At 33.3% G+C, this 12899-nt stretch overlaps 1 protein-coding gene across 1 annotated transcript in view; it reads left to right on the forward strand.

Annotated features, from left to right (window-relative positions):
* Nucleotides 1-1866: 1866 nt before the first annotated feature.
* Nucleotides 1867-12899, forward strand: part of LOC132066449 (thymidylate kinase-like) — a 93240-nt gene continuing 82207 nt past the window's right edge. Inside the window, exon 1 of the mRNA XM_059459758.1 lies at nucleotides 1867-2090. Within this exon, the coding sequence (XP_059315741.1) occupies nucleotides 1867-2090 (224 nt within the window). The remainder of the gene's footprint in view (nucleotides 2091-12899) is intronic.

The following is a 12899-nucleotide window of genomic DNA, read 5'->3' on the forward strand; positions in this document are numbered from 1 at the left end:
AGTTGTACATAGAATACTTGAACCTTTTCTGGACGAATATGTATCCGATTATATTGTATTGTGTACAGTATTATATTGTACTGTATTGTTTTGATAAATTTAATTTTTTTCGGTCCATTTTATTTGTCGTACTTACGAAATATAGTTGTCATTTTAGATTCATTGAATCTTCTATCTAAAGTTACTTATCCTGATTTATACACATCTCACTCGAACGTTTCTTTTATTACTTCTCCCATTATTCTAACACCAAAGAAGGATTTTGTTTACGAAATAAATGACATGTTGATTGCTCAATTCTAACCGACACAAAACTCTATCTTGCTACTGATGAGACTCTTATAAAATATCTTTAAAAAGAGATGGTCCAATTATATTACTAAGGAATTTAAATCCTTCAAGGGTTTATGCAATTGAACACGATCAGCGTGTGATGACTTCAAAGCAGATGTCATTAGCGCTGCAATATATGGTGGTGATTTTAATAATACCCATGTACTCATTTCACGAATACCATCATTGACATCGCAAGATGAAAAATTACCCCTTCAATTTACATAATTTCAAATATGGTTATGTTTTACCACATGACTATCAATAAAGTTCAAGGTCTACGTAAAATTTTGTTGGTATTTACTTGCGAGAACCTGTTTTTTCTCATGTTCAACTGTACGTTGCTTTGTCAAGAGCCAAAGGTTCTAATAGTATCAAAGAATTAATAGACCATCTACAACTGATGATGACGATGATTACTCTACATATAATATATTCTACGACGAAATTATTGCAAAAGCTTTTTACTAAACTGATGCAATTATTTCTGGTTGTAAGTATCTTCTTCTTTGTATTTTGTTCCAAGGATATCATCCCTGATTTTAAGTTCGCTTGGAAATTCCTTTCTTTATTTAGATTATTGAAGATTAAAAAAGGAGTAAGAATAAAACTTGGCTTTGGATGACCTCTTGTAATTTCAATTCTTATAGTTGGAACAGAGAAATAAGCACAATTCATTGATACATGCCTTTTCTTTCTCAATTGTTGAATCTTATCATATTCAACTTGATTAGTCCCTATATTTTTTCTAGCCATATCGTTTATGTACACTGCCACATTGTAGTATGCTGTAATTGCGGATCATCTCAACAAGGCAGAAAGGTTCAATATCGACACGATTACTCCCAAAACAGAAGAATGGACCTGCAAAGTTCAAGTAGTTGATAAAGGTCGATCTAGAGACTACAGAGAGAGAACCAACAAATACCAACTCATGTTTCTGCATGATGAAAATGTACTTTTTATTTAATTTGTCTACAATGAATGAACTAATCTACTGACAAAAACTTAGTAAAAACTAACCAACATTATATTTTGCGATACTCTGTAGATATAACTACTTCTAATCTTAATATCTAGATTTAGTGCGATTTGATTGCAAGAAAGCAATGATTTTTTAAAAGAAAAAGTTATTCACACTACACATATTTGAGTAATCTATAATTATGTCTTATTTTCTCACAGGAAAACCAAGTCCAAGGCATTATACTCAGTGGGGGTATAACATACTAGGCAGATCTGTTTTGTCCTTTTCACACTTGGTTTCTGTTACAAATGTCAGGGAATCAAACTATGCGTATGAAAATCCAATTAACAAATTCACTTGGACAATTGATAGGGTACCATCGTTGAGCCTATAGAAGAGGTTAATCCTTCGGAAGATCCACTGCTACCGCCAACACGGCTTACTCTTACAACCTTTGACAACTTAGAGCATCAACTTGAAGGATCTGAATTTGGTATTAGAAAATTTAACGGGTTATATGTTTTGAATTTTCATTATCTATCAACTTACTCGTCGTTGTTCTATTAATGCAAGATGTCCTTGCCATTGTGATTAACGTGGCCCATCAACATATGCTTCAAATGGAAATCGAATTCAAGAATTTATCATCATGGATAGTCAGTAAGTACACACCTCTTGCTATTTCTGTTATTGTCCTGCTTCACGTCCCGACTTGTTCATCTTCATCTCTGCCGCCTCCTCCACCACAGCCAGCTCCTCTTTTTGCTGCTGCTGGTGGTGATTTCATTTTGTCTCCATCAACATCGAGTCACGCATGATTCAACTACCAGATAATTTTAGTTTTCCTTCATTATTCACTGGCCTCCTTTAATTTTGTGCAGCATTTACAACATTTTAATTTGTTATTTGTTCATCTGTGCTGCTCCAGCATTGTGCTCTTCATGAGGATTTAATGCAACATTACTACTATATATAAGGGACAAGCAAAGGGCTTTTGTCGTCCTCACAAAAGTTTCAAATTTGATATTAAGCTTTTCAATTAATTATTTCTAGGTCCGAACCTTACTACTTACTATATATAAGGGACAAGCAAAGAACTTTTGTCGTCCTCACAAAAGTTTCAAATTTGATATCAAGCTACTTCTAGGTCCTGGCCTTATCTTTTAAAGTCAAATTTACTTTTTGTCATTATGGTCTACTTTCAAAGCTCCTGTGTCCTGTCATTTTGCAGGCCTTTTTTAATGTTTCCCTTTGTTGTCTAAACTTGATGTGTATGCATTGACATAAGCTATTCATCTTTAGGTGTAGTGGTTAATTTTTTTTACTTTATTAATGCAATTGAATTACTTATTAGTATCCTTGTAAAATTATTAGGCTTATTTGTGTAACGACTCTAAACCAAGGTTATAAATTCATATAACCGTTGCCATATCAGCATATAGGGCATGAAGGATATCAAATTGCCAAACTTAGGAGGTAATTAGGACCAAAAAATCAGATGTGCATCTAATAAATGGTGCCAAATTCAGAAAAGTCCCTAGATATTATGTCTTTTCTCTTAACTCATCTTTTCTTAACTGAATAGGGTTCCAATAATAACATATATACCTAGTGTAATCCCACAAGGTGGGGTCTGGGAAGTGTAAGATGTACGCAAACCTTACCCTACCTTTGTGGGGTAGAGAGGTTGTTTCTGATAGGACCCTCGACTCAAAATAACTGAATAGGGTTCCATCATCAGAATTTTTTTGTGGATAATTTTATTCATCAACATTGAAATATTTATTATGCATTACAAATACTAAGTAGAAATAATTGAAATTAATGCCATATAGTGTCGAAAATAAAGGTAGTGTTTTAAGTCAAAGATCGAATTATCTTTAAATTCTTTTGTTTGGCCAATTGGTAATTAATCTTTTTAAGCATAAGGTATATATGAAACTAAATGATTTTTGAAGTTCATTTTAATGAGTTTAGGTTTTTCCTTGAATTTTATTTCATTTAAAGCTAAGTGTAGATCCCATATTTAACTAACATAAGCCCTTTTCATAAGAAATGATGACGAAAAATTAATAAATACCAAAAAGAAATTTATTTCTATTAATAGCTAAAGACAATATATGCTCAAAAAATAATTAAAATGACAAAATGATTTTCAATTTATCATCTTTGTCAAGTTGTAACTATTTTACGTACTAAATCATGTTATTACTTGTGTCCTTTGATGTTTGTTAATTTCCTGTTAAATTTGCTTTCTCATGAATTTTCTTTAAAAATTATCTTATTATGTGACCTAAACACTTTAACAATTATGAACACTTATCAACAAGACAGGAGTAAAGCACCAGTAGTTTGAAAGTTACCTTTTGTAAAATATTTGACATAAATTAAATTTCTTTAATAAAATTACAACTTTTATATCTTGATAAGTTGGGGCCCGGCCTTAGAGTGAGGCTCTTGCAACTAGTTAAGTTAATAATGATTTAAATTATTTATTTCTTCTTTGGCTTTTGGTGTGTAATACAGAAAAAATTTACTTATGTCAAACTAATAAATACATACATTTATTACTAAACTATATATAAGTAATTACATTCACACCTAATAAATAAACAAATTACCAAAAACAACTTTCAAAACTCTGACATTTTTTGTTATAAACAGCCATTTTATTTGTCCATTCTATACCACTAAAACATTTTTCTTTTCTAAAATTTTCCATGTCATTGTTTGTTATGTTGCAGTTCTACTTCTACACAATTTTCTGAAAGAGAAATATGTTATGAAATATTAGAATATTATGGTGGATGTCCAACTCCTAAAGAATTAACTCCCACTACTCTTCTCCATGATGTATAGTTAATCCTCCACTACTTCCTCACCATTATGTGGTTATTACTCCCACACCTCCATGATCTCCCCCATAACTATCCCATGATGTCAATTGGTTAATGTCATCTTTAAGACATTTTTTGTAACTCTACTTCTATATAATAGTATAAATAGAGCTATATGATGTAATATGGATACACACTTGTAGACACTTGATACTTGGAAGAAATAAGAAATACTCTCCTCTCTTGCCTCTCTTTATCTCTCTAATTATGTTGCTTTCATCCTTTAATATTGTTACTCTTTTAGTTTGATTTTACAACACGTTATCAGCACGAAACTCTATCCAAATTTCTACCATCTTGCAAGTTATGATTATCTTCATCCTTCAAAGGCAACCACAAATTGACGCGGTACAAAAAATTTCGTGGCATGGTCTTTGTATATACAACCATGAATAAAAGGTGATGTTGCAATTTTTAGTGCAATCCTCAGGTATGTTTTAACTACGATTACAACCATAATGATCCAATGGTATGCTAGTTAAGAAAATGATTTAATTACTGCTATGTTAAAACTAAGGTGTTTGTTTTCATTTCTTAAACTTTGTTTTACTTAAAATTGTAAGTGCCTCACGGTGTCCATCCATCTCTATTAGACTAAGGATTAGTTACTAATTGGAACAAAGTTGAGACCATGAAAGAAAGCAGTCAAAAATTTATTCTTCTAAATTAATGAAGTTAGATGAATGAGTTACAAAGGAATAACCAATTAAAATTCCTTACAAGAATATGTGCATAGTATAATTTTATCATATAGTCAATTTTCTTTCAGTTCTGTGTATGTCCAAGGAATATTTCATTATCAATTTGAATATGGCTTTATGTTTATACTAGTACTTTAAAAGTATTTCATGTTTATGGACCTCATTCTTGCTTTTGATCCCAGAAGAAAGTTTTTTTTTTGTTACCAAAAACCACCAATCGGACTACATAAGGTGAGGTTACTTTATCTTATCTTATAGTGTTTATGTCTATAACGTTAAAAGTGATAATAAAGTCTTTTAATGATTTTATCAATTCTTTAAATATGCACAATCAGATTGGTGAAGTTAACACACGTTTTTGTTCATAAGCTTAAAGTATTAGGCAACTGAAAACTCAATATAGTCCAATTTTGAGTAATCTTCTCATGAGATTGTCGTTGGAATATTAAAGATGCCACAAATTTTATACCTTGTAGTGATTCTAGATATATGTTATTCGAGATAATATGTATCAAAGTGTTAGTATACTGCTTACTTCTCTTATATTATAACGTCACAAAAAGATTATCAGATATTTGAACAAAATTCACCAACACTCCAAGGTCTGTTTCTCTTTTGGCCTTTTTTTATATTTGTTTCGTGTTACTAATATATTTTGTACAGACATGCTGGACTCCTCGTGGTAGAGACATTTCTATTTTGAGAGTTTACTTTATCACCACAATTTGATAATTTACATTTGGCCTATTATGCCATTGGTTGAGGGTAAGACAGTGGATTCAAATCCCATCGCATCAAGAGGGTAAGACGTCAAGTTTGAGTCCTGGTGCACTATGATAATAAGATGCTGGGTTCAAGTCCCATCGTATTATGTCCTAACACGCTTTATATGGATAAGTGGTTGGGTATGAATCCCGATGCACTATATTGATAATATAATGATGACTAAAGCAAAATAATATTTATTTGATGAAAAATTGTGAAGCCCATCCCACTTGATATGCTCCATTCCTTGATGTGAATGTGGTAGCAGTGAATAATATATATGTCTGAAGGAAGAAAAATGGTTGAATGTATGAATCTGGACGTGGAGGGACAAAATAATAATAGTCATCATTGTGGTAATATAAACAGAAGATCATTATGGGTTCTCACAATGGTCCTTCAAAAGGTAATTTTTTTCATCAAGATGTGGTATGAAAGGTCATTTGGGCACACGGTTGTCGTGCAACCTAACTTGATGAAATTTTATAAATCCTCCATCAAAGCAAAGGATACAATTTCAAAGTGATGTCGAGGTGGGTCTATGAATATGGTAAAGACAATGGGCTTATAATGAAATTTATGAAGCCCGTATATATGACTATAGTCCATTCCTTGAACAGAATATTGTGACTTGTGATGAGCATCGTGAATGCTCGCCCATTGAAAGTGAAATGTGAATACATTATGGATAAGGACGTGCTCATGTATAGTTGGAGAAATACCGCAACTCATTTCTACAGGAGGTTTGAGAAAAATAAAGAAATTCTATATTGGCATAAACGGACATTGGTCACGTATTTTTAATACATCATAAATATTGTGGTATGCCTTATCATGAATTGTCGAAGGGTAATAGCAAGAAATAAATCTTGCCTATAAAGGTTTTGACCATGACCATAATGACGATTACTCCCTAAACGAAGATGTTCACCATATGGATGGTATTATGAAATATGTGGTAGTACATAATTAATTGGGAGCTTTGGAAAAGATAATTTGTTACTACTCAGAGGAATGAAATTATTCATAATATTGGTGTTGTAGTAAGTCTCAAAAGAAACTTTTGAAATTTCAAAGGCATTGGCCAAATATGAATTATATTGAGACTATAAATTATGTGAAGGTTTAATATCTTCATATTACTACAACTATAGCGGGTAAATAAAAGTATGTGTAATGTTGTCCGGTTTTCCTCCGAATTTGTACTACATAAACAAAAGCATGATGGAATCACATGCTACGGAAGTTGGCATGACCGGTTGGTCATCCGTTCAAATATAATGCGAAAATAATTGAGAATTCATGTGGTTATATATTGAAGAAATAAAATATTCTTCAAGAATTCTCTTGTGCTGCTTGTTCTCATGATGACAAATTGGTTAATTTACCAGCTAACGTTGGGATTGTATCCTATGATTTTGGAACGTATAAAAGGTGATATATGTATGGGCCCAGTCACCCGCCATGTGGACCGGTTTACTATTATATGATTTTAATAGATGCATCTATATTATGGTTACATGTGCATTTGGTATCAACTTGCAATTTGATTTTTGCAAAGTTGTTTGCTCAAATTTTTAAATTAAGAGCACCATTCCAAATTATTAAATGATGTTGATAATGGTGGTTTACATCCAAGTTGGTTTAGCAGAAATTGTATGCCTCAATTATAGCTAAACAATTGGTTATGAGAACAAGCTCTGAAAACAAAATTTGGGATGAGATATGTTATTTAATATGTAGCAGCACTTGTACGCATCAAGCCAACAAGTTATAATAAGTTCCCCTATCATAATTGGTTCACGGCCAGGAACCAAATAATTCCCATCTAAAATTTGAATGTGCGATATGATTTAATTGCTCCACCGCAACGCATAAAGATGGGTTCCCAAATAATGTTGGGAGGTAAATGTTAGATTTCCTAACATTAGGTGGAGGGATGATAAGCGGCTGGAAAATAAGGTATATGTAATGAATTATCACTGGTATGATCCTCGTTGAAAAGATAATTCAGGTTAACTGCCAGACACATTTGCCGACCCAAAATTGAGTATTATATTCTAGCTGCAAATGCTCCAGTTAGAATTAAAGTCCTTGTAGGACAGAGTCTATGGCGATAGACCAATCGGTTCCGAACATAAAACTCCTTGAAGAAGGAGAGGAGCAAATGATCAAGATGGTCATAATAATGAGGCAAGTGCTTTAAAATAGCGCCACGACATAATATTTCATACAACCTTTGGTTAGGTTCAGGTACCTGAAAATGATGAAAAATAAAGAGATCTTGATAAGTTATGTCATATTGGAAACGATATCAAATGACCGTCGATGGTATCTTTGAAATAATGTAGTGCTCAACATTATAATGGTGATGAGGATCTTGAATTCAAATCTGTCAAAGAATGTAGTAGATCTAATGATTGGCCAAATAAAATACACAATTCAAGTATACTTTGTTTCACTAGAAAAAGTGATGTTTTGGATCTATAGTCTAAGGACCTCAAGGTATAATGTCAGTGGGGTAAAAATTGATTCTTGTGCGAAAAGTAAAGTGAGAAATAAAAACTGTAAATATAAAGTACGGCTTGTGCCTTGTGGCATAAAATTTTTTCGCAAAAGTCCTGACATTATTGTGTGGAGATGTATGTATTCTCCTGGGGTGGATGCAATGGGGTTTCTTATCAGTCTGGCAATATATGAAAATTTTGAATGCGTATAATTAATTGTTGTCAATATGGCTATATAGACAACGAAAGAAAATCCATAGGGATTTAAATTGGTTTGAAGCATTTAAGGTTTATGAAAATAAAGCTTCAACAAATCTTTATATAGGTTAAAGCGATCCCATTGAGTACCTCAATGGTTGTGATGTCGCTAAATATAAATAAACATTATTTTGACCTCATGATAATGATGAGTATATTTGTATTGCATACTGCAAAAGAAATTATTAATATAGATTTGTTTATCCTAACAAATATTATCAAGATTTTGTTGGTTATGTGAAATGCGTGGCATTATTTTTATTATTACATGAAGTTTGTTCTTCAAACGAGTTACCGATTTGCATGTGAGGACACCGCCACACTATGACGTTTATATGGCAGTCAATTATTGATACTTATTCAAGTCCGCTAAGGTGATAGCTACTTACAAAGCAAGTCAGGAATGTGTGTCTGGCTGAGATGAATAATTCAGCATATGTTGCAATAGTATGATGTTTATTTGGAAATGAAGATTTCAAGTTTATTTGGAAATGAAGATTTCAACAATATTGTACGAAGCTTGCATAGCTCAATTGAAAGAAGGATATTGGATACAACACATTTTGTGAAAGTTCTTTTCGACATGATCTTGACGAGTAAAGGTGAAATAGATGTTCAACAAATTTGCTCGATTGATAATTTGATGGATGTGTTCATTAAAGTATTACCAACCTCGACATTTGAGAAGCTGATACACAAGATTTGGATGTGTCTCTAAGAATTAAGTGATAGTTTAATCAGGGGGAGTATAATACGCGATGTACTCTTTTTCCCTTAGCTGAGGTTTTGTCCCACTGGGTTTTCCTTGCAAGGTTTTTAATGAGGCAGCAAGCAATGCATATTACAAGATATTTGTACTCTTTTTCCTTCACTAGGATTTTTCCCACTGGGTTTTTCCTAGTAAGGTTTTAACGAGGCACATTATCTATATGGACATCCAAGGGGGTGTGTTATGAAATATTAGAATATTATGGTGGATGTCCAACTCCTAAAGAATTAATTCCCACTACTCTTCTCCATGATGTATAGGTAATCCTCCACTACTTCCTCACCATTATGTGGTTATTACTCCCACACCTCCATGATCTCCCCCATAACTATCCCATGATGTCAATTGGTTAATGTCATCTTTAAGACATTTTTGGTAACTCTACTTCTATATAATAGTATAAATAGAGCTATATGATGTAATATGGATACACACTTGTAGACACTTGATACTTGGAAGAAATAAGAAATACTCTCCTCTCTTGTCTCTCTTTATCTCTCTAATTATGTTGCTTTTATCCTTTAATATTGTTACTCTTTTAGTTTGATTTTACAACAAAATAATATTTTTCCTTTTTTTTCCCTTTTGTTTTTTTTATCGTTTTTGAGGTTTTTCGGTAAATCTTTTTATAATTTTCTTCTATGAGAAAAAAACATAAGTTCTGAATGTTGACTGTTTCGGTCTTATGCTATTTTTTCTGCATCTTATTTCTTTGTTTGCTTGATATGTTGATTTTTTTTTGAATTTTTTTTTATTATTTATGGGGCTTAGTCTAAACTTTGTAGCTTTTGCAATTTATCTGTGGTGTTGGTTTGCGTTGACCTCTTCTTTCATGGTTTGGTAAATGTAGATTTCAGTAGAAAATTTTAGTTTGATTCTAATTTATGGTTTAATTAAAGCTTATGAGGGTTTTTGTAATTTGAAAAAATGACAACTTTTGTGTGGTCCTTTCTTCGGGTAATCTAAGGAAACTACGAATGTCAGTTTCAGAAAATGCAAACAAATTGTCCACTTCTAAGACGAGTGAAGTAATGAATACATAACAGTCCCTTGACGCCGATGTTGTGCCGTCTCTCCGGCCACTATTTCACCATCATTGATTCAGAATCCATAGTTTTCCTTCATTGGAGACGAAGCTTTGTCCATAAACCACTTTCGCTTTGCCTCCAGGGAGGATTCTATCAGTTCCAGTGTCGGGCTGTCACCAAGACGAAGAGAGGTAGGCCAAGCGAACACGGACTAGATGAGTCCATGCTAGCTACTCCCTCTTTAGTAGATAGCGTGGACTCATCGAGGATGTGTTCGCTTGGCTATCTCTCTTCTTCTTGTGTGATAGCCCGGCACTGGAACTGATAGAATCCTCCCCGATGTGTGCGAAAGTGGTTTATGGACAAAGCTTCATCTCCAATGAAGGAAAATTGTGGATTCTGAATCAATGATGGTGAAATAGTGGCCGGAGAGACGGCACAACATCGGCGTCAAGGGACTGTTATGTATTCATTTACTTCACCAGTCTTGGATGTGGACAATTTCTTTGCATTTTCTGAAACTGACATTCTTAATTTTCCTTAGATGACCTGAAAAAAAGATCACAAGAAAGTTGTCGTTTTCTCAAATTACAAAGATCCTCATAAGCTGTAATTAAATCATAAATCTAGAATCAAACTAATTTCTTTTTTATGAAATCTACATTTAGCAAACCCATGAAAGAAGAGAATCACGCAAACCAACCACGGATAAATTGCAAAAGCTACAAAGTTTAGGTTAAACCCCGTTACTAATACAGAATTTTCAAAAAAATCAACATATCAATTAAACCAAGAAATAAGATGCTGAAAAAATAGCATAAGACAGAAACAATCAACATTCAGAACCTATCTGGTAGTTGGATCATGCGCGACTCGAAGTTGACGAAGAAAAATGAAATCACTACCAAAAAAAAAAAACCAAAAAGAGGAGTTGGCCATGGTGGAGGAGGGGACATAAAGATGAAGATGAACAAGTAGGGACGTGAAGAGGGAAAACAACAGAAATAGCAAGATTGTGTACATACTCAACACTCGCAATCACGGCCCCTCCTTCGTGAACGCGAAGAAGGAAACCTGAAACTCACCCAGAATCCCTCAGACACAAACCAAATATGCATTTCAGTCATAAAACACATTACGAACTCGCTCGCACACTCGGTATTTCAAAAAGAGGTCATCTTGACCAGGGTTGTCCAAGGCCAACTCCAAATCATCAAAATCCTAACTTACCAACCAATGACCAAATTACTTCCGAACACCTCGAGACCCGAACCAACTAGCCTACCAAGTCAAAACTCATGTTCCGGACCTAACAGAGTTATTAGAATTCGATTCGGGACACATTTACCCAAAAGTCAACTATTGGTCAAAGTTTTTCCCAAAACCAAACTTAAGGACTCAAAACTAGGATTTTTCCTTTCCGTTACTAATTTGATTGCCTCGAGAATCGTTCCACCCATCTCCACCAGTCTAAAACGCCAAACTAAATCTAAGGGAAGGGTCAGGGCAAAATAAGTAAAATCGCCAAAATGACCAAACGGGTCATTACATGGGACACGTGCGTTGCATGAGTATCTCATGCTAATCAGTGTAGGAACACATTAAATTAGAAATTACATAGATGCCAAAAGTTCTAAGCAATCGAAACGTCAGACCTGAATGTACACTATAAGAACATTGTCTATTAGGAAGTATTATGCTCAGAGGCGAATTCAGGATTTCAAGATGATGGGTTCACTATTATAGGCTGCTTAGAAATTTTAAAATAAAAAAAAGACGCAAAAGTGCATTTAGTCAGGTTCGATCCCACAATCTTAAGGAATTAAAGCTAGCACTTAACCAGTGCTCCACCGAGACTTGTTTGACCATGTGTTCCTTCAGTTAATATTAGATATATTTTAAGGATTATATGCATAATATATCGAGTTTAATCGGGTGACCATGTGTTCACGTGACCCATTTTTTAACCATAAATTCGCCCCCGATTATGCTATATGATCATATCACATGTGATTGACATAATATCATTAAAAATTTATCTCATTCATCGTACCTAAGTAACTAAATATCGTCTTTAAATTTCCCCGACTCAGACTGTATCTAATTATTTTTGTGTTCAAATTTCATGTTACTCATCATACTCATATTTTAATATTATTTATATCGTTTTAAAAAGTTTGTACTGATTGCATGTCCAAAAATTAGTAGTTATATATGTTTGAGCATGTATTTGTCTCTAAATTAAGTACTATATATGTCACTAACGTAGCATCAAGTTGCAAGATTTTATAACTTCAAATTACAAATTGTTATTTTTGTGAATGTTTTGATTTTAATTTTTTTCTTAAAGAAAGTTCAGAAATATAAGTACCATTTAAATTTATCAGTTGCATTACAAATTTTGTATTAAGTATTTTGAGCGAAACGTGCAACGCACGTGCCAGATGTCATGGCTTTTAAAATTGTGTATTGTGATCCAAAATGTATGTAAATAATATCCATCATTTATCATACAACGTTGACTATGATTCTGTCCTAGCTTCATTTCACATCAGACCATCGTTCAAATAATAATTTCAACTTATACAATATTGGGCACGTGTTTGCACGTGTCATCCCTTTCTAGTTATCTTTAGAAACACATAAAACAACCTCAAACTTGTCCTGAATTACC

Source organism: Lycium ferocissimum, chromosome 8, assembly GCF_029784015.1.
Source record: "Lycium ferocissimum isolate CSIRO_LF1 chromosome 8, AGI_CSIRO_Lferr_CH_V1, whole genome shotgun sequence".
Taxonomy (NCBI): Eukaryota; Viridiplantae; Streptophyta; class Magnoliopsida; order Solanales; family Solanaceae; genus Lycium; species Lycium ferocissimum.